The sequence below is a fragment of the Dermacentor silvarum genome, chromosome 4, assembly GCF_013339745.2.
Source record: "Dermacentor silvarum isolate Dsil-2018 chromosome 4, BIME_Dsil_1.4, whole genome shotgun sequence".
NCBI lineage: Eukaryota > Metazoa > Arthropoda > Arachnida > Ixodida > Ixodidae > Dermacentor > Dermacentor silvarum.
Genome location: NC_051157.2, coordinates 40,466,142 through 40,489,277, shown reverse-complemented (window position 1 = coordinate 40,489,277; position 23,136 = coordinate 40,466,142). Strand labels below are relative to the sequence as shown.

At 45.5% G+C, this 23,136-nt stretch overlaps 1 protein-coding gene across 1 annotated transcript in view; it reads left to right on the top strand.

The window, feature by feature from the left end:
- The window catches only part of LOC119448568 (Down syndrome cell adhesion molecule-like protein Dscam2), a 287,509-nt gene that overhangs the window by 235,843 nt on the left and 28,530 nt on the right, over positions 1-23,136 (top strand). Inside the window, exons 13-18 of the mRNA XM_049665471.1 lie at positions 14,733-14,906; positions 17,154-17,301; positions 20,710-20,858; positions 21,461-21,465; positions 22,450-22,573; positions 22,801-22,971. Of these exons, the coding sequence (XP_049521428.1) occupies positions 14,733-14,906; positions 17,154-17,301; positions 20,710-20,858; positions 21,461-21,465; positions 22,450-22,573; positions 22,801-22,971 (771 nt within the window). The remainder of the gene's footprint in view (positions 1-14,732; positions 14,907-17,153; positions 17,302-20,709; positions 20,859-21,460; positions 21,466-22,449; positions 22,574-22,800; positions 22,972-23,136) is intronic.

Genomic DNA, 23,136 nt, shown 5'->3' with positions numbered 1-23,136 from the left:
AGCTCCGCAGTCCATGTCTATATTTCTTGGAGGGTATGTGGCCTCAGGGCGCTTTCGTACATGCGTTGAAAGGGCGTCGCAACTTTACAAATGAAAAACGTGTTGCAGAGAAGGAAAGTACCACTGACGTGCTATCGGCAGCACTCTCATATCAACGTGTCTGCAAGGTAAAAAACAAAAACGGAAAAACGAGAAAAAAGAAAAAAAAAAACGATCGAACGATCAGTCTTGTTCTCGGACCGGCCTCCCTTCCACTGCCTAACACGCCACTGGCCGTTATCGTATGATTCTTAATTTAGCAGTGTTATGCGAGCGTGTTTGAATCATCGAGCTTTGGTATCTTAAATTAATTTTCTTAATCAGCGAAACCTCAAACATGACAACAAATCAGGGCGCTTCTTAGCGGAGCCGTATAGCGCATGCAATTCGTGTCCTTCGCTCGATGAAGGCAAGCGGCCGCGTGAGCTCCGTGCCACACGCAATGTGCACGCCTCTGCTGCACAATGGCGCGGTGGCGTGTTCGCGAAGCCACGCACATCCAACGCCCGGCGAATCTCTCTCTGTCGCAACTTTAAGCTCTTTCCCGCCCGTATATGTGGTAACCATTCGCTTGAAGCTGCGATAAGTTAGAGCAACACGTCAAATTGTGTTTTTGCCTTGTAGCGCATGAATGAAGGCGCGCTGACGTCCTGTCGTCTTACTGCTGATTAGTGAACAGCGGGCTAGATGCTTCGTCGGCACGCAGTGAACCGGGTTTCGTTAGTTCTTATGATTTTTCGCCACCACGAGGCCGTCGACTTGTCTGAAAGCTCCCAGGTGATCATAGAATGGCGTGCCCGTATACTCACAAAAACCTCTTACGCTAGAATTGCTCGGAAGAAAAAAATTCAGCCAGTCCTAACCAGTGTCACCATTTTAACAACTTTGTCGCTAGATCTAGACACTTTCTCGTCAGTTTATAAATAAAATTTTCAATTCAATGCCCAGCGACTTTTTTAGCGACGCGACAGAACAATTGGTGACATATTAGAGACTTCGAAGTTATATATGCGGATCCCGCGCACTGTGGGAATCGATTTAAGCGAAGCTATCTGTGCTGCTTGCGTTCATTGATGGTATTTAGCGGTGATGTTGACGGCATGCGACAGTCGTGATGAGATGTTAAATGTTGCCTGGCCTGCACCACCTGTCCACGTATTACACAAAACTTCTGAGAGACGTGTCATTCATTCACTCATTCCTTTACTGAAGAGAGCCCAAATGAGCAATGGTTTCTGACGAAGCATTTTCTTTCTCCCGTGTTATGTTAGGTGAACTGTCACGAGCGCAGAGGGATAAGGTTAATCACCCGTCCCCTGACTGCGTCGGTACGGCATACGGTTGTACCCATTCAGTGCCTCTTCTCTCTCTACTTCCTCTCTAACATGCTCGCTACCTCCTCCATGGACTGACGTTGCTGTAGTGCGTGAGCACGGAGGCAAGCGCGGCATCAGCTGCAATGCTTTTGCGGCGGGTGACGCCTAATTACGGCGTCCAGAGGGTCATTGTTGTGTCCCTCAGGGCGCGTCAGAGGGCATTGTGGCCCCGCTCTACCGAAATGTCGTTGACGTCGCCTATCTTATGTCGCGCACCCCTGCGGGAGCGCTCAACCACCCACCGACGTGGCGTGCGAGGCAGCAGCAGCAGCAGTGGAAAAGTCCAAGGAAGAGCCAAGGAAAGCTTTGCTTTAAAAAGCTGATCCGGAAGTGGCATTTGTGGAAGGCACTTTGTTATTAAGGACACCTACATGGAAGGTATGGCGTGTGAGCTATGTGCCCATGAAGCAACGGTGGTCTCCCCTCAGGGAGGCCATACGCTGTGGTTAATTCCCAGTCTGCTCACAAACTACATGGTTTTATTCTTTATTAAATCCACCTAATTCTAGCCTAGGGTGCTGCAGTTTCACTGGATACCCTTACTTGGCGGCCGTTAGCAAGCATTGAAGTAAATTAAATTACCAAAACAATTCAATAGACTCTATGAAGAGATTTAGAACGCAGAAGTTAAACGCAGTTCAACTGTAGAAAGGCGCACATATCGGAGTGGCGAACTCGTTTACGGGAGCCTGACCGCAACGTTTTCGTTCCTTACGGCTCTCGGACAAAATCAATATTGCACGAAGTGGACCAAAAAGTGGCAACGTAGTATTCGACCTGTATAAATGTCACGCGATTATCATCGCTGAGTTATTAGAGATAAACGCGCGTGCCGGAATTTATTCCTCTTTCACAAGCACCGAAAACTAGAAGATTAGCAGTCATAAGACAGACCAAGTTTTGTTTTTGTGCTAGTAAAATCAAATCACCCGTCTTTTTTTTCTCTTGTAACTGTGCCGAATCCTTATCGTTGCAATTTGAAGGTAAACACATAATTACAACTGTTATCACCTCTGTAAAAGCCCTCCCTGTACCACGTCGGTATATTAGCTGCTAATTCCTTACCTGCATGGGCACTAGGTGAGCGCAAAATGTTTCAGTAGATGCGTTACGCCATCTTAGCCTATATTATAGCGTTTCAAAGAGCCAGCGTTACTTGAAATTCACTCGACAATTTTAGCGACTTTCAAGCAAAACGAAGACGAAATTTCACCACTGCTTTGTCTCAGTTTAGCGACACGCTAAAAAAAAAAAAAGGCGTCGGCAACATTGCTCCTGACACTGAACATATTATTAGCGAAGGTGTCCTGCCAATGGTAAGTAGTACTTACAAGCGAAAAGCTTTGACCATTGGGCCTCTGATTCATGTTTTGAGGTTGAGCTCACAAAACCTTTTGTCGATGAGGGTGGTATGCCACTGCTCGGCCTCCTTCGCGAATTGTAAGGAATGACTGGAACTTTCTGATATGAACTGGCGCAGCGCACGAATTGGTTTCTGAATAGCGGTTCTATATTTCTACGCCACGTTCACAATGGGCGTAAATCGGCTCAAAGAAGTTAATTATGCTTTAACACACTGGCTCACTTCTTGAGTTAAAAATGGCATACCAGAAATTCATTTGCTGACTTGTCACGTGGGTGTTAAAATGGACAAGAAAGAGCAGCAATTACTACTCCCAAGCTTAACCCAAGAGGATCAGTCTTAAATCCTTACTAGCCTTGTATTGTTCCTCCATTCGTACAAAAATTGCTCAGCACGTGGTCATGGGTTTGTGCCAATCTTGCCAAACAACACCTTCTGCGTGATTCAGACTAAGTCACAGTCTCAAGCATATAAATCTGTACGGTCACAATACCAGTTCCGTGATGCAGATAACTACGTAGGGTTTCTATTTGGAGTAACTGTTTTTGATGAATTCAGCTTTTATGTGTCTCGTCTTTGTTTCCTAAGCTTCTTGCCACTGAAACATTTCCTAAAATGGTCTTGCGAACTCTTCTTGTTCCAGTTTAACGTCATCTTGCCTCCAGAATCAATCATCGTACCCACGGTGCCTATGTAGCTGTCGCGTCTGTTCTTTAAAGCTGTGAAACCATTTGAGTCTTACGTATTAGTCTTTTAACAGCGTTTGAGCTCTTGGTTAGGCCACGTAATGCAAACAAAAACTGTGGGCCGATCCTGGTGGTAGTGCAGAAAGGGTCCAAGCGCAATGGCACATACCCCTGTGAAATAGCGAAGCTGTTTAAGCTCAAGGATGGTCTGTCGAGTGTACACCGCAAAACCTCCGCCTGGTGATGACGTCACCATGCGTCGTCTAGCAACGCTTCGCCCCAGCTGCGCCGACCGCACCGAGCCTCGCCACAGCTGCGTGAGCCATGACGTCATCGCGCGCGCCGCATCGCTTCGCCTTAGCTTGGCCGAGCCATGATGTCACCGCGCTGTGCGGCGTGGTTGCCGTGGCTGCGCAGACACGGAGCTAAGCCGTGACGTCACTGCACCGACCCACGGGATATATAGCTCCACGTCACCGCCACCACGGCGACACGAAAGCCCTGCCGTCTCCGCGCCGGGCACATCACCGCGAAGTTGGGGCGGCCGAAGAAGGGCGTCACTCCCGAAGAAGAGGAAGTGCGACACGAAAGCCGCCACGCCGCTACTCGAGAGCGACTGAGAGAACTTCGGTCCGATCCCGAGTATCTCGCCGCCATAGCGGCGGCGAAACGTCGGTGATTCGCAAAAGATACGGAGTTACGAGCCCGCGAAACCTAGGGAAAGTGTTTGAGCGTCCAGAAACGTCCAGATACTTGAGTGTTCGTTGCGCCTTGGGCTGTCGATGATTCCGGGATGATCTTGCGCAAAACGTGGCCGAGTCTCGAAGCATAACCTCGCAAAAACTTGGCCGAACAGAGATAAAGCTAGGTGGGGTCGCCAGTTTCGCTGCTTGCCCAGTCTTCGCACCACTAGTGTGAAGCTGCCCCTCATTTTTTTTTCGATGTCCGTAGACTTTCGCGCTTCCTCGAATGTAGGCGCAATGATCTTCACCGGACCTTGTCTTTTGCGCTTCACCTCAACATTGAACTGTAGTAGGGGCACACTGCCTATCGTGTTCTGCTATCTGGGAACGAGTTCGCGGGTTCAATTTCCGATAACGTTGTCTGCGTTGTAATGGAAGGGGAATGACAACACTCTTATGTACAGAGATTCGCATTCCACTTGAAGGATCCGATGTGGCCAAAGTTATTTTGGGGCCCTCCATTTCGGCGTTTCTCATAGCCATTCCTTGGATTTGGGACGCTAAACTTAAGTTAATCTATCGATCGATTACATCACGATTGTCATTTTGAATATGTACACTTCTTTCAGAGCATCATACTTTCTTATTGAAATTCTATCGGCTTTATACAAGATTGCTGCTCTTAACCCTGGCGTTAGTGGTCGTTTTTTTTTACAAGCGAAGCATGTCTATGCCTAGCCCGAACGTCCGCGTCTAGTTCGCAGAAACTATCATCATCAGCAATGGTTCGAGCAGTCGTAGTCTTCTACCACAGCTGGCACATCGGTGGCCCTCGGTGCAACCGCGCGAACGCGCTCGTGCCACTGCTCCGCGTTCATCGTCGTCGTCTTCTTTCACAGCTGGCTTCGTTGTCGCTCTTCATTCCAGCGTAGAATTTCACTCCTCTTCTGTCGTCCTAATGGGGAGGCCGCGTTTACGGGGGTATGAGCCATTCATTGTCTTTCGTGACGGACAGATTTAATTTTTAAGCAATTTAATTTTTGAAGAATTGAAAGCGGTAATGGTGGGCGGAATGTGCTAACCACGCCACCGAGCAAACTCGAGACACCAAACGCAAGCGTTTGTGGTTCGACAACAACTTGTGATCCGTGCCGACGAGCAGCGACACAATCCCTTAGAAGTTTTGAATGAACATTCCGCTACTGCTGAAGAAGACCTTGGTGAATTTAGAGTGTGCGGTATGTATAAGCAATCTTTAATCAAGGGAAAACTACCTGCGTTCAGCACTGTGAACGGGTACGTACACCCTTGATTTGTTGTGATGGTGATAAGCTTCACTTATCATCTATCTTCACGGCGTGAAAGGGCCGATGATTTTTTTTTTTACTTAGCTGGTACGTATTTTACTCACACATAAATATGGAAGCATCTTTGTTTTCTTTCAGTTAGTCTTTTCTACTTTCCTTTCTTGGCCCAGTTGAGTTGCATCTCGAGCCGGTTCAGTTCTGTATAGACTTCGCAAGCCTTCCAGGTTTGCAGTTTTGTAAAGACTGCGAAGGGGAGCGAAGCTTCCCGCATTAGGAATGCTTTATGGAGTCAGGACATTGTACTGAGCATGTAATAAAGACAAGCGCAAAAATCATCCGGCAGGCTCACACAATTTTCCGAGCTGTCTCACATCGTCAACCATTAATCATTCACAATATTTAGGTGAACTTCCGATCGCTCCTTCCATCTCGCTCGAGAGAAAGTATTACAGACATTGAGAAACGAAGCCCTTTCTTTTATTTTTGTCCCCTTCCTTCCAATCGAGATATTTCATACCTCGGAATCAAGATTCTCGAGGAAGGGAATGCCACGCCATACTCGCCGTGTCAAACGCAATATGCACCCCCCCCCCCCCCCCCATCTTCCTTCTCCCTTTATCTTTATTTTTCGTAATTTCCGGCTCTCAGATGGTCCTAATATAATTTCTTTCGCTGTCTTTTTTTTTTTCTTTGCCCTCACACGTCTCGCACCCCTTGATTTTCTTTTCCTTCCGGAAAAGTGAGAGCGTAAGCGTTTCTTTGACTGTTCCGGCGCTTTGATTAGAGGAGCCGAAGAGAATGGGAAAGGGAGGCAGGAAAGCAGCACAAGGGTGAGGGCTGGTACAGCAAACGAGAACGCACTCTTCTCAGCGCCAAGATGTTCCTCGGATCAATGACTGAAACGGGGGGTGGGTAGCAGGGCGACAGGAGGGGGACAAGGCACGGAGGAAGGCGGGCGAGAGAAGGAGTGTAAGAAACAGGAAGAGAGAGAGAGAAAGAAAGAGCCTGAGTTGGGGCGGCGACGATATCTCGTCGCCCGCACGCCTCCTTCGCCTTGACGTCTCGTTGCTTCCCCCCCCCTCCCCCCCCCCCTTCTCTTCTTCCGCTATAGCCGTGCTTCAGGCGCGAAAGATCAAGCGAATTACAGGCACGGCGTATATGAATGTCGGTTTGCAGCGGCGGCGGCGGTGTTGGCGCGATCGATGATTTCCGGCATGTATACGCCGCCTTCTCGCCAGCGTTGCCCGCCACCACCCTCTCCAATCTACCGACCCGCTCTCAACTTAGGCTCTCGTTTCAGCCTTGTTCACAGCTTGCAGACATGTACTACAAACACACACGGCGCACGCCCCCACACACGCACACACTCGAAGTACGCACATACGCGCAGATTAGCTGGTCTCTGCGAAGGACAAATCGATCACGCTGTGCCACCTATTCTCCTCGCGCTGCTCGATGCGTATTGAGAAATTCGTGCCACTCGGCGGACGCTGCCGCCGATGATAAGCGACGATGCGGGCGCGCGTGTCGTCGGTACCGGTGTGCGACTTGCATGGGATAAAAGAGAGAGAGAGGGTATGCATCGTCGGCTTGAGAGCTGACTGCTCTTCTCGGTAAAATCTATATTGTCTAGGGTGTTAAATGAATGCGAATGCGCGCTGATCGATGAAGGCCGGGCGAAATAAAAATTTCTCTCAACAAGACGCGGAGCGCCAGAAAGTATAGAATGAGTTTTGAGGGTTTTGTTTCACTTTGTGTTGGGCTCCTCGTGGGATCGATGTATTCAGCACGGCGTTACAGACCCCCCATCCCACGCGCGCTCAAGTCGTGGTGGCGCGTCGATATTTGTGAAATATGTAGGCGCGCGTGAATGAGATTGGAAAATTTCATTCGGGAGATAAGCATACTCGTTGAAAAAAGAAGATAAAGTCAACTGTAGGTCCAAGCGCCGCAGTTCTACGCGTGCATTTTCGTCATTTCGCTAAGCACTATTTATTGCAGCGCTGTTCATTTTTATATGGAAACATCTGTTGTTCTTCTCCGTGTGCTGCCGCGCGCTGCTATTATAGAAACCGAAGGTCGTAGACATCGACTCTTTGACTGTATATTATATATTTATTGCTCACCATCACACGAGCCGATATTGAAACCAAGCGCAGCTTCGTGGAAGAAATTTAAATCTTCTAAGGCAAAAACTTCTGCGGATTTAGTGGCGAGGGCGACATTTCATTTCCTTTAAGCTGGGAGCATAATATTATAGCCCTCAATATTGTTAGCGTTCTGTTTGCGATGAATCAGTTATCAACAAGAGATCTAATTATCATGGTCATCATGATTATCATCATCATAATCAGCCTATATTTGTGTCCACTGCAGGACGAAGATCTCATCAGCGTTTGAGAAATTCCCAATATTCTTTGGGTTTTTTTTTCGTTTCTGAGAGCTAACTATAAGAAATGACTTGTTGCTGGTAGCGATGATGGTAATATATAGTTGTTCATGTACTTTCTGGTCGTGCATAAAGACTCGTGAGTTTTCTGAGAAATGTGATCCCCATTTCGTCGTATACAGTAGCCCACGTGACTCCCTCAAAGGAAGCCCTGCATTGAGTCAATGAAAGCAAAAAGAAAGAATACCAAAAAAAAGGACACCAATAAACAGGAAAGGAAGGACATTACAGCGCAAATATCGTTGAGCCGTGTCTAAACAACACGGTCGGGGGCGTCGAGTCGTCCGCTCCTAATCTTGGAAGCCTTGTAGCGGGGGAATTACCTCGAGAGCTCCTGCAGGAGCGCTGAGCCGCTTATGACGGCCGCAACGGCCTGTTGCCGGGTGACGTACGGCGGCCATTCGCGCCCTACCAGAACGAGCCAGTGTTAACTTCCGGACTGCGCTCTATACTCTCCGTGTCCTCGTCGTCGTGTCCACGTACGTTCCGCGCGAGGAAGAAGGTGCGCGGCAGAACAGCGGTGGCTTGTTCCGCATGCCGCGCGCATTAGGTACGTGCGACGACGCGCAATAACCGACGCTGTAGATGGTCTCCATTAGCGATGCCATACGTGCATACGCGGCAACCAGGCCGCGCCGAAACGTGCGGACACGAACAACAAGGCCGAGATGACGAGCTGCCTGGGGGGCGAGCCGGCAACGGCTTCCCTTCTCCTCTCTCATTACACGCACAGTCGCAAATCGTTAAGGCAAACAATGCACGCGCGGCTCCTCCCACCAACTGTGGGACAGTTTTAATTAAAGAAGCTGTCCGCGCCGTTCTCCCCATCCTCCCCATCGCCCGCCGGTTGTCAGAGCCACTGGGCTTCGTGCGCAAAGCATACGGAAAGCAGCGCTCCGCGCCGACCAGGTCGTCGTCTTCTTGTTTGCGCTGGCATTCGCAACGTGAGGACGGCGCAGAGGTGAATCTGAGAGGGAAGCGAAAAGAAAAGCGCTGACCGACCACGTTTCGTATAAAGGCGTGAGGTGGCGCTTGCAAAGCGAAGCAAACAACCAAATGACGAGAAGCAAGAAAGGTGACGAGGTATACGGTGTTTATGCATGCGGGCGCGCTCCGTTGTTTACCTAACGTGGCTCGGAATCAGCATCTGCCTTATGGAGGCTGGTGTCTTCTCATCTTTACCTCTCACACTTCGTGTTCGCTTTCCCTTTCCATCTAGTTTCCTTTCCCTCCCTGCCTCGTCTCTCCGGACTTTTTTTTTTTCTTTGCTGCTCGCATCGCCGCTTCAAGTTCTGTAGTTTGTAGTTTCCGTTGAGTGACCCGCGTGTTCCGAACCGCCTGGACACGTGAGCTTGCTGCGTGAGCAAAAGCGCGGTCACCGGAAAGTCGCTCCCACCTTTTGTCTGGGGTGAGAAGTCGACTTTTGTTTGCTCGAGCCGTAAGTAAAAGGTTACGCTCGAAGTCTGTCAACCTCTGGCACCATTTCGTTTCACCGGTCAGCGTCTATCGGCCTTGCCAGTATCTTAATGTAAATGCAATATGTGCAGCATCGAATCGACAGAGGAGCAGTGTGGACCGTGTAGAAATCACTCAAGCGCCGGACGATTGGCCCACAATTTGCGTTGTGTTTGCACAAGTTGGTTCTATACGTGAAAATGGGCGCTCAAGTGGCATACTAACTTGTTTCGCAGCAGTATGCTACTTTTGCGTGCATGTAAATTTCGGAAGTGGGACGGCGCTTTGCACTGATAAGTAGGTGCACGTTGGCTTTGTTCCGCTAGTTGAATAATCGCGCAAGAACTAATTTATCGCCTCTGGGCACAGGTAGATAATGAGCGCTGTGCACACACTGCTTGTCTATTTATACGTAAAGGAAAGTTAGTGTGTAGCAAAAGCAACCTGACATTTGCGCATGCTTTGACGGTTTTATGAAGAACCGTTTTATGAAGATGTTGAATTAGCAATGAGAAAGGTGCAAACTCAGTATACTGTAGTCATGGGCGACTTCAATGCAAAAGTGGGAAAAAAGCAGGATGGTGAGCAAGCAATTGGCAACTACGGCATCGATTCTAGGAATGCAAGAGGAGAGATGTTAGTGGAATGCGCGGAAAGGAATAGGCTCCGAATAATAAATACATTCTTCACGAAACGCAGCAACAGGTAGTGGACCTGGAAAAGCCCTAATGGAGAAACAAGTAATGAAATAGATTTCATACTCTCTGCCGATCCAAGCATAGTGCAGGATGTAGAATTGTTAGGTAAGGTAAAGTGCAGTGACCATAGGTTAGTGAGGTCTAGGATTTCTCTCAATTTGAAGAGAGAAAGAGTGAAATTAGTCAAGAGGAAACAGGCCAACCTAGAGGCAGTAAGGGTAAAAGCAGACCAATTCAGGCTGGTGCTCGCAAACAAATATGCAGCTTCAGAAAAGGAAGATGAAGACAACATAGAGGTAATGAATGAAACCGTAACTAGGTTTATCACAGAAGCAGCAATTGAAGTGGGAGGTAAGGCACCAAGGCACTCAGTAGGTAAGCTCTCCCAGGAAACAAAGGACCTAATAAAGAAACGACAATACATGAAAATGTCCAACTCAAGAGATGAGATAGAATTCGCTGAACTGTCAAAACTGATTAACAAGAAGAAAGTAAGGGATATTCGAAATTATAACGTGGGAAAGATTGAAGAAGCCGTAAAATATGAACGCAGCATAAAATCAGTAAGAAGGAAGCTTGGCATAGGACAAGGAAAGATGTATGCACTGAAAGATAAGCATGGAAAAATCATCAGCAATTTCGATGACATAGTAAAAGCAGCGGAAGAATTCTATACTGACCTGTACAGTTCCCAGAACAGCCAAGCTACTTTCATTCGAAATAATGATGAACCGGATACAGAGGCTCCTTCTATAACTAGCGATGAAGTTAGAAGGACCTTGAAAGACATGACCAGGGGAAATGCTGCTGGAGAAGATGGAATAACAGTAGATTTAATCAAAGATGGACGAGATATCATGCTTAAAAAGCTTGCGGCCCTTTATACGCAATGCCTCACAACTTCAAGTGTACCAGAGAGCTGGAAGAACGCCAACATTATACTAATCCATAAGAAGGGAGACATTAAAGAATTAAAGAATTATAGACCCATTAGCTTGCTTTTAGTATTGTATAAATATTCACCAAGATAATTTCCAATAGAATCAGGACAATACTTGACTTCAGCCAACCAAGAGAACAGGCTGGCTTCAGGAAGGGATATTCTACGATGGATCATATCCATGTCATCAATCAGGTAATCGAGAAATCTGCGGAGAACAATCAACCTCTCTATATGGCTTTCATAGATTATGAAAAAGCATTTGATTCAGTAGAGATACCAGCAATCATAGAGGCATTGCGTAATCAAGGAGCACAGGAGGCATACGTGAATATCTTAGCAAACATCTACAAGGATTCCACAGCTACCTTGGTTCTCCACAAGAAAAGTAGAAAGTTACGTATCAAGAAAGGGGTCAGGCAAAGAGACACAATCTCTCCAATGCTATTCACTGCATGCTTAGAAGAAGTATTCAAGCTCTTAGACTGGGAAGGCTTAGGAGTGAGGATCAACGGCGAATATCTCAGCAACCTTCAGTTTGCAGATGACATTGTCCTATTCAGCAACAATGGAGACAAATTACAGCAAATGATTGAGGACCTTAATCGAGAAAGTGTAAGAATTTGGTTGAAGATGAATATGCAGAAGACAAAGATAATGTTCAGTAGCCTGGCAGTCTAAAGGAGTACGTTTTCCTAGGTCAATTACTCACAGGGGACCCTAATCACGAGAAAGAAATTTACAGAAGAATAAAATTGGGTTGGAGTGCATACGGCAGGCATTGCCAAATCCTGACTGGGAGCTTACCACTGTCGCTGAAAAGAAAAGTGTACAATCATTGCATTGTACCGGTGCTAACATATGGGGCAGAAACTTGGAGGTTAAAAAAGAAGCTCGAGAACAAGTTAAGGACCGCACAAAGAGCGATGGAACGAAAAATCTTAGGACTAACGTTAAGAGACATGAAGAGAGTGGTGTGGATCAGAGAACGAACGGGGATAGCCGATATTCTAGTTGACATTAAGTGCAAGAAATGGAGCTGGGCAGGCCATGTAATGCGTAGGATGGATAACCGGTGGACCATTAGGGTTACAAAATGGATACCAAGAGAAGGGAAGCGCAGTCGAGGTCGGCAGAAAACCAGATGGGATGATGAAGTTAGGAAATTTGCCGGCGCAAGTTCGAATACGCTAGCGCAAGGCAAGACAGGGGTAATTGGAGATCGCAGGGAGAGGCCTTCGTCCTGCAGTGGACATAAAATATAGGCTGATTATGATGATGATGATGATGATGATGACGGCTCAGTATTCATACTGACTTCGACGCAAGCTTGCATGTTGTACAGAGGTTCGGAGAGCTCTTGCGTAAAAGTGTGTCGTTCGTAGTGTTCGGTGCGCCAGCAGCGGCAGCTGCAAGAACTATTTTCGATGCACCGCTCAGGCGCGAGGAACGCAATTAGGTGCATCTGCGCTTCTACGCCTACTACGGGGATGGGCGTTTCGCGAGTTAGCGCATAGGCTGTTGATTTACGAACTGTACACTCTTACGACTTAAGAACGATGGACAACGAACGAGATACATATCTCATAAGTTACTCCTACAGTATCTGGATGAGACAGACCTGCAGGCACTTATTTTTTTTAATTTCATTTCTCAATATGCCGCTTTGCAACCCAAGAAAAATAAAAAAATAATCAAGCAAATGAGAATTGGACTTTCCAAACGCGCATTTTCACGCTCGAATCAGCGGCCACTACACTTATAACACTTATCAACCTCTTGTCACTGACAGAACGCCTGATGTTGACAAGGTACTCGGGCCGAGTTTTCACTTCAGGTGAACAAGTGAAAATATCTACCTGGAAATGCCACGAAGCTTCGGTGGCTCTGTAGCAGGTGAATGCGTGCAGGCGGTGCTAGGTCCGTTCATCACACTTGTGCATCGCTTAATCTAAAGCTCAGAGCCTAAAGTTCGGATGCCGCAGAGTTAGTTCCAGGAACTTGCGAATGGTCCGCAGCGCGTGTTTCACGGAAACTGCATTTACAAACAGCGACTGAAAAACTCGGGACATTGCACGTCTACCACAACTTTCGAGATCTGTCCTCGGGTTTCTTCTGTCTTGTTGAGTTGTTGATCTCCATAAATGACTAGCACGGCAATTACTGCAGAGGTCCCACTAACGTCCGTAAATGAATATCTTCGTCAAGCGTTGCATGTGAAGCACACTGTCACACACAAAATTGAGCCACCACTGGGATTACCAATTGTCACGCCATTCAATGCACTTGCGGGCACAAATTATTTGGCATTGATATCCGATCTTCCGTCCGCTGAACGCTCAGTTTGTTTGCGCCTTTACGAGTCATTCCTTCTAATTTCGCTCTGTAAACCTTTGTTTATTACACTTAGTTTTCGCAGAGAACCTCCCACTTATTTCCTTAATACCCATAATACCCATATTTAATGATCTCAACAATATTAGGTAATTATAGCGTGCGTTAATAATCGGCCACTTGGCACCCAATCACTATATATATATATATATATATATATATATATATATATATATATATATATATATAAATACCTAACTCCACCAAATGCAACAAGAGTATTTTGCAGGTAGACTTGATGAAGCGGTTAAACAAGCTGGCTCGTTGAAAACCGACCCAGCGTGAACCACACGATCGTCAACGTCTTCTTCCACACACTGGCTGGCACAGAGCTGGTACCGATGTGCTCCGGTACAATATAATATATATATATATATATATATATATATATATACCTTATTTTCCGGACGTTAATCTGCACTCGCTGTATAGTCCACAGGTAAAACTTCGTCAGAAAATAGTTTTTACAGCGAAACTGTTAATGAGACATAGAAGTGCACGAAAATGTTGTCTGACAGGTTTCGCTGTTTGCTGATAAATATACCTAACTCACGAAATTTACATGTTGAGCAAACGTGGCGAATGATAGGGTCAGACATAAATTTTGAGCTTTGTATATTAATTAGCGGTTAAATAAATTTCGGTACACCACCATTCTTGGCCTGTTTAGAGGCGTTATATGAAACGCTCCAAATGTTTCTCCGATTGACAGGGAGCACTAAAAACAGCAAGGATTTCATATTTTCAAGATATGGGGGCCACTTAATGGGGGACAAGTACCAAAAAGTTGAAATGCGTAGTTTAATTATGTTCTTTGAAAATTATTACTCCATACTCGTCTTGTCCCAATTTTTATATCTTGAAAAAGGTGTGTAGTTGCTTTTGCCCGGTCTTGTTCGACTATGCAAGGCACGGTGCTTATGTTTCGTTAAAGTAGGACGTATGTTATGAGTGAAGAACGATAAATCTTTAATCTGTGTAGGTTATTTATATCCTCTGTAGAAAGTTAGTTATTCAAGCCTTCCAGAGTGCCACGCTCCCGTGATCCACGATGTTTCCCAGAATCACAACATTACGGCAAAAGATACCAATTTCCAATTCAGTGGAAATAGGGGAGGTGTTAAGTGTACTGCGTGGCGAAATTTTTGTGTTTCTTAATTTTGAGTTTGCATAATATTTGCATTGACATTTGCGCGAACATCAACGAAAGCTTCACTTAACATCGATTCCCACATAGGCGTGTGATCCGCCAACTTATTTTTGTCGTTGTTGTTGTTGCTGCTTGTAGGTTAAATGCATAGTAGGTGTGCATGCACTTATAACATCTGACATTGTCTTTCAGGCAGTGAACCACGGAACTTTCGTCTCGTCTCCGGCAGCTACCGAATTCACGTACACACAAACGGCACATTGGTCGTCCAAGACGCTGAGCTGGCGGACGGAGGATACTATCTCTGTGAAGCGCACAACGGCATTGGAGTTGGCCTCAGCCGTGTTGTCACACTAGCCGTGAACGGTAAGCGTCATCCTGCCTTCCTAAGCGCTATTCACTGGCAGTTTCGACAGTGACGTCAGAGCTGAAACATGGCACTAATCACTCCAGCAAAAATTGTTGGGTTGAAATGGTATTCTTCGCCATGGGGGAAATGAGGTTGTCTCCCTTGCGGTACTTACATCTTATGTTACTGGATTAAATGAATAATTTGATAAGCATGTGGGGAGCATTCCCTAGGAAACCTTGTTGCATAAGCACATTATCTTAAATGTACACACTTGCTCGCTCCTTGCTATAGGTACTTTCGGCTTTTAATTTGACGAGTGCGAGCTTGAAATATCAGCAGGAAAGAGAATATTGGGGTCGAAAAAAAAATCGTATTTTCTAAGTGATAACTGAATTTCTCATTTTCTATTTGTTGATTCTGCTGGGCGTTTTGCTACAAGTGTTATGCGCCTTATCGTATATATAGCTTCGTCTTATGGACTTCCTACATCGATTTTGTCTTGGTTGAGCTATTAACCGCGTATACCTATGTGTCACCTACAATCGCACGCGATCATCTTTGTGTTGTCCTCAAATTGCGTGCAAGATTATGCATATATGTATACTCTAGAGTGCTGCTGTCTTGGCACATGAAGTAAGGAAGTGCGCGGAAATGACAAGTTCTCGCTGCCTTTAAAGAATTGTGGCATGTCATTTGGGAAAGCATGACGATAAACATATTGATTAGCGTATAATGTTATCATTGAAATGCGGCTCGAGTGAAGGAGATAGGGAATGAGAGGGATCGTGCTATCATATGTTACGAATAAAATTTCGATCTCACCACTTGGTACTTTGTATAACCTCCCCCCCCCCCCCTCCCTCTTTCGCCTCTTTTTTTCTTTTTCGTTTGGGCAGATCTTTCAAAAAATTGCTTGCGACATATTACGTTGTTTCGTTTCTTCAGGCGCACTTGGGTGAGAGGCGGAAGTTACGCGACAAATCAGAATGTCCAGGTAGCTAATTAAAAATTGTTCACTGATTAACTTTTTAATCATTCACTTTATGGTACATGTTGCAATTGTGAAACTGAAGCCGAACATTAGTGAAGTCCTGTTTGCTTAGCAGGAATCGTAAGACTAGCACCACTTTTGAGATAGCTGGCCTTGCAGTATGCTACGAAATACATGGGCGTTCCAGTTAAAAGTTTCTATAAAAGGGGGGATTCAGCAGTTTAGAATGACGTTAGCTGAAACGCCAATGCATTCTGTAGCAGATTTTGGAGGCTAATATTTCGAAAGTGGCGCTAGTATTAGGATTTCCGGTAATCCACCGCTGCAGGCCAGACTGCGCAGCATGTTCCATGCTACTTACAAAAAAAAATAATAAGAGAGAAATAACACGGTTTATATGAGCATTTGTGGGCATTGTCTTCGCCGGAAGCAGAGGCAAGTCGTCAACTTTTCGGGGCGAAACGTTGTTGTCCCGATGCATCTGCTGCGTTCTCATTGCTCGTGCATGCCTCTCTTATAATGAATTGCGTTATTTTTGAAGCAACTATTGTGTGCTTTGGGCTGCCACCACAGCAGCAGTACATATAACTCAATGGAACTGAACCAGGAAAGCACAGCGATATCGGTTCTAATGCCACGATAGAATCAACTGCAATCGTGATTACACAGTCTACAAGTGGTCTCATCTTTCAGAGTAGTTGTTCGCATAGTGAAACTGGGCTAGCAGCAGGTTAAAGATCACGGTCGCAATTGTTAGTAGAGTGTTCCTCGCTTCTGTTGCATCATCGAAAACTCCTCCTATTTTTATGCCGTTTTCTTGCTGCTGGCTTTAGGTGGCTTTTCCCCAATTGTTTTCCGGGGGGGGGGGGGGGGGGGGCTGGAGGGATACCTCATTCATTGGCCTCATGGTATATTTTGAAAAAAAAAAAAAGCAAGACCACGTCAGCACGATCCAGTAAACGAGTGCTTTTGCACACTTTTGAAACTGGTATTGCTGGGTTTTTTTTAGCTTGGCATCTAAGCAAAGCTAGCATTGTATACAGCTTCGACAGTGATGTTCTAGCGAATGAAACAAATGTTCTTCTTTCTCAAAGGTTCGAGTAAAAATTGGCGACGACTGAACGCTTTGAGAAGCATTTCATTTAATGGCGCCAACGCTTTTGCCAGAATGGCTATCAGTTCTCATTGAGCAACTACAAGTCGTAATGTTATACTTGGTTGGTCAATGTATAATTATTTAATGCTTTCATTCGCTTTCCGTTCGTCGTAGTGCCCCCGAGCTTTCCTTCGAAGTTTACCAGCCAGAACGTGAAGAGAGGACAGGATACGGTGCTGCGCTGTGAAGCCGCAGGTGACCCAGACATGACCATCACGTGGGAGAAGGACAAACACCCGCTGGACCTCACTGCAGAAAAGAGGTATGCTCTACACTATCGGACTTCTTTGAACGCGCCATGTAAAGGGCACCACTAATGTGCTCTAGCCATGCATGTTTTCCCAGCAAACACGGTCTTAACAAAGATGAGAACACGACCAGCGCAGCTTTGCTGAAGGCCCTTAAGGATTTATAACATATCGCATTTCTAAGGCTGGCTTGACTTCCTTAACCCTTTCTGGTCCAAATTTCTTAAACGAAGAGAAACACTTATAGCGTGTGCAGCAGAACAACGAGCATCTGGGAAAAATTGTGAAAAGAAAAAATCTCACTGCACTTTTTGGTAATGAATGAAAGGCTTTTCTCATAAACTGCCAAAAACTCTATGTGTTGTAAGCACTATGCCGTTTTTTTTTTCTTTATTTAAGGAATTTAAGGAATATAAAAAGAAGGGATATAGTCACCCTATAACGTTGACAGCTACTCCTTTTCGCATAGTACCCACAATATCAAAAATATATGTAGGGAGAGAATAAAAAAAGAAACAAAAGAACGGCATATAGCCACAAATCCACAGCACACAGTCCTATACACAAACCAACCTATATATATATATATATAAAAGGCAAAGGATAGTCGCACCACAATGAGTTTGCAAAGAAGCATCAGCAGGAATGAGGGCTTTGTTGGTGCTGAAGCTCAAGGCACGTTTTTGCCAGAAGAAGCCGGCGATATATTAGCTCCTTGTCTGCCTCACTAATAATTTATTTTGCTGTTATACTTCAAGACGGAATTCGGAACTCATGCTAAACGTGTATAATTTTTAGAACAACCTTCAAACAATGACATGCAATTGTTGCTAGCGGGCTGTGTTAGGTTCAGATTCCTTTTTCCGCATGGCGGAAGCGCATGGAACTATGGCAAGAAAATTATACCTACAAGTATTCGTTCGCTTCCAAAACGCACTTCTTTAGCATGGGGGAAAAAGAGTGATAGGTGAGCTACGGTGAGCGTTCGTATAAATTTTGCCGGCTCTTGTTTTTCATCTAAAACGGGAGAAAAAGAAAGCAACTTTACAACCGGCAACGCACCGCAATGACAAAATAAATAGGTAAAAAGTGAAAACGAAAAAAAAAATCTTTCTTTTTTTTACCGTCATCTGAAAACATGGCTGGGGCCTACTCACTCCGTTATTAAAACGCGGGTGGGCAGCGTACTCCAGAGAGTTCTTACCGCGCACTCCGCCGGTCGCCAATGAACGACATCAAACTCCGTGCTGATGGCGCCATCTAACGGAACTCTAGGTAGACACCTAGCGCGTCGACTATTCGCGCTCCTCGCTAGGCGGCGATGCAGTCGCAGCCATTAGTGGGCTTCAGCAAGATTTGCGCGCCGCAGTGTCTCAGTGGCGACAACATACTGCTCCTGAAAACGTGGTCGCATGTTCGATTTCCTGCCACACTTCATTATGATGGAGCCGGAAGGCAATAACGCTCATTTATCATTCGTTAGCTCCGCGTTGCAGGAATATGAGGCCTGAAGTTGCCACGGATTCCCTTCGTCAATATGAGGCCTGAAGAAATGCATCTTCTCCTGATAGACGGTGTTGCTGTTCAAAAGCCAGCTTTACAGGAAGCCGAAAAAGCTGTAGTTCTGGAAACGTAATAATGCGGTGCACGTTACCAGCGGGCGCTTACACAGCACCATAGAACAACCGCTCGGTTAGGGTGATTGATAAGTGAGAGAGAGAGAGCGACACAAACTATGCTGATAAGTGAAATATAGTGACAATGCGAAATATAGTAATATCCCTAGTATCGTTTCTTGCATGCCACTATTTTTCATGTCTGTGCCGATGGATATGGTAGAACCGCATATGCCTCACCTAGGAACCAACTTAGCATTAGGCGTTTTCTGGAGAAATTCGAAACTGTGTTTACCTGATTTTTATGAAGGTGCCTATTTGTCTAAATTTAAAGTTTTGTCTTTATGACATGCCCGGTGGTCACATTTCTTAATACACAGGCACAACAAGATTGAATAAGATCGCAAGGCAATTGGAAAGAGTGTCGTCGAAGCATAGCGCGCGTAATTGCTTGAAGAAATGCACCTTCTCCTGATGGAGGGTGTTACTGTTCAAAAGCCAGCTTTACAGGCAGATCAAAAGATCTGTATTTCTGGAAGCATAATAATGCAGTGCACGTTATCAGCGGGACGATCGGCGATTTGTTATATTTGTGATACTCGTTGACTCACACAATGTGAACTATCTTTCTTCAAAGGGGTTCATAGCACTAGAAGAAACGGACAAGAACGAGAGAACTTTAAACTGAGTTGAAAGTTAGCCCTCGTCTTGTTCTCTCGTTCTTGTCCGTTTCTTCTGGCTCAGTTGAAAGTTAGCGCTCGTCTTGTTCTCTCGTTCTTGTCCGTTTCTTCTAGCGCAATGACCCCCTCTGATGTATCAAACCAACTAGCCCAAAAAGCCATACTTTTAAACTTCATATCTTTCTTATTTTCGTGACATTTCATTTAGCCTTTTATTTTTTCACACAGACTGCATTACACATCTGTCCTAGCTTGTGAGTTTGGATTGTGAACTTGAGGTTTATGGGTGAAGACTTCTAAACCACTCGCGGCAGCTCATTCTTCAGTGTTTTTATTTTTTTTTATCGCTACTGCTTTGTTCTCCTCAGGCTGGTCCTCTTTTCATTGCATGTCGGAGTAGAAGAGCAGCGGCAGTTTCCGCGAGGCGCCAACGTGCCTTAACGTGGACTAAGTAAGATTAATTTAAAGACAAAGCTAGAACCAGCTTTTAGGTAGATTGAAAGCGCGTGATTATGATGGAGTCAAGTTGAAGTGTAACTTCCCGTGAGCGTGGAACGGAACAGCAGAGGTCATCACTCCTGAAAAGCGAAATTTAATTCTGACACCTAAGAGGTGTGCCCACGGGACCATAAGTTTTGTACACAACATGCAGTTTTCATTCGCAGGTGACTTTATACGCAGTTCCTTCCTCCCATTTGCGCGAGGTTTCCGCTAGACTACATACGCAGCATCTTTAGTAGTTAGGCAAACAAGGTTCACCGTATTCGAGCAGCACGTTTTCAGCACCGGCCCACTGCGCAAGCTTACAACACGGAGCTCCCGTCTATTCCTCCTGTGTGAGCTGAATTCATGTGAAAAGCGAATCTATGAACGTATGCTTGTACTTGTTCTGAGAAGCTGAGGAATCCTTACGCTGACGGGTACTATGTTATACAACTTTCTCTCAGACCTGTGTAGCGTCTGGCAACAGTAGTCACGTGTGAAGCTTCGATATCCTTTGCAACATGTCTTTTGGGAGGTTCGAACAGAGACAGCCAGCGCCGATTTCATACAATATTTGTCTATAAAGTTGATGTCCACACTTTTTCTCAAATTAGCATTTCACCAGTGACTTACTTCCCGGCAGGTACACCCTGCTAAGTGACTCATCGGTGGGAAAAATGACTTCGACACTTACGATCAAGTCGGCTGAAAGAAGAGACGGTGCCCTCTACACCTGCATAGTGAGAAACCCATACGGATCGGACGAGACAAACATACAACTTCTGGTACAAGGTAAAGGACAACTTTTTTGCTTCATTACTGCACATGCATTGAGTATTTCAGTATTCATCATCTATCAACATCAGCCCATATTTATGTCCACTGCAGGATGAAGGCCTCTCCCTGCGATCTCCAATTACCCCTGTCTCGTACTAGCTGATTCCTACTTGCGCCTAGCCCTTGTATACATGTCTAAAAATGGGCTGCTAAATTTATGAAAACAACTTTTGTTATATGCAGGTATTGCTTTTACCTATGTAAATTAACCTCATTAATGCTACCTTCAATGACGCCGGAGTTTCGTAGTATTTTCACCGATTTGCGTGCGAAACTAAAGAACACTAGTGAAGACCGTGTATTGAAAAGGAAAACCAAAACGTGTCATGTGAGATATAATTGAGACAAGATTTGCCTTAGATTATTATTATTCTGTTTCTACCTTAGCAAGAGGCTTTTCATTTGCCGTATGCATTATTATTCCTGCGCTCGCATCTGTGCGCTCGAACCGTCATTGCAACCGCCCCAGTGGATACTGGCGTTTTGGTGCCAAGCCTGTGGTCGCAGATTCGATTGCCAATTGCAGCTGACGCATTCCACTGGGGGCGAAATGCAAGAAGCCATCTTTTCTACAGGTCTTTAGAGGCACGGCAAAGAACTCTAGGTTGTCTAAATTAACCTGCAGTCCTTTACTACGGGCGTCTGCCACAGCCTTTTACTGGTTGTCCTAAAAATAACTGTGCAGTGAGAAAAAGATCTATATACATATATGATGACAATTGTGAATTACATCGCAGTTTCGAGGGCAATACGATATCGCAAGACCCTTAGTTCGTCTGACAACGTCTGAGGGGCGCACTCAAAGGACTGGTGTAGGAGAGAAATCCTCACACTACTGTGGGAGCTACAGACAGCCGTTACCTAGCACATAGCACAGATAACTGCAGCAACTTTCGCCGGAGTGTTTACTAATATGCAGAGTCGCGTGCAGACATGTCTTGAAGCCGGTGGCGGACATTTTCAGCATCTCCTGTTGCGGTCCACTGCACTGCTATAAGCAAAACTTCCAATTTAAAGACCACCATTTCCACATCAGCAGTTACTTTTCGGACACCCAGTATGTATTCCACTGAGACGGTAAACTGCACTACCTTAATTTTTGTGTTCTTAGGTTTTGGGATTGTGGTTACAAATGAAGTTAGAAAAGAAAATACAAGGAGGTGAACCGGAGAGGTGTCTGGTGTGCTACGCTGCGTAGGAAAAATGTGTGTAAAACGATAAGACAGAATGAAAACCATTTTGAAGGTTTATTTTAATTAATTGTCTTTAAAGTGTCGGAGTCACTACTCCCTGCAGCTTTCGAGCATTACTTGTCGTAGTCAGATTTGAAAAGGAGGGCACGTGTGGTTGATAACTTGTGCACGTGGTCCAAATTTTTTCTAAACACGTTCTTCGTCTTTTATTGTGATAGCAGTCTGTTTTCAGTTCCTGAGTACGTGCAGTGAATCCGTTTTTGATAACGCGTTTATTGCCACAAGTAAGAATAACCGTTTCAAAAAGCAATTTTTTCTTCGATAAACATTGAACTTTTCTTGTGCAGAGCCACCCGTCTTCGCCTGCTGATGTCCGCGCCATGAAGATATCAAGTCGGACGATAGAGATAACTTGGTCGCCTTCGTACAATGGGAACAGCCCCATTCGGAAATACCACGTACACTTCACGAACACAAGTAAATTCATTTGGCCATTTATTCCGTTAACTTGCCCGAGACAATACATTTTCAGTGTTAACGGACAGCGATGTCATTCCTTTGACAGCTCAAAATCTGCATTATCGATTAGATGCACAAAGTGTGCTCCTAAAGACGTCGCTCTCTGTTAATGAAAACTCATTAGCAGGAACACAATGGAGCTCAGAGTGGCTTTCACACAATCTGATAACGCTTCGTCCCTGCAGGCTGGGACGTCGCCGGTGCGACCTCGCACCTTTCCGTTCCTGGCACCGAAAACAGGGCCATTGTTTACAAGCTGCTGCCAATGACAACCTACAGGATAAAGGTGGTCGCGGAAAATGCTTTGGGACACAGTGCCCCAAGCGATACGCTTGAAGTGACGACCAGTGAGGAAGGTACGGAGTGCTTTATTTCCTATTCTACTTCCGCCAGGAGGTACATAAATTATAGATTTGGCTTTCTTGAAAGTCAGTCACCTAAAGCTTTCTGGATTTCGACATACGCGCTGTTGTTCAACGGTGGGAGTTTATTGTTGTGGTAATAGTGTTGAAAAGAGCTCT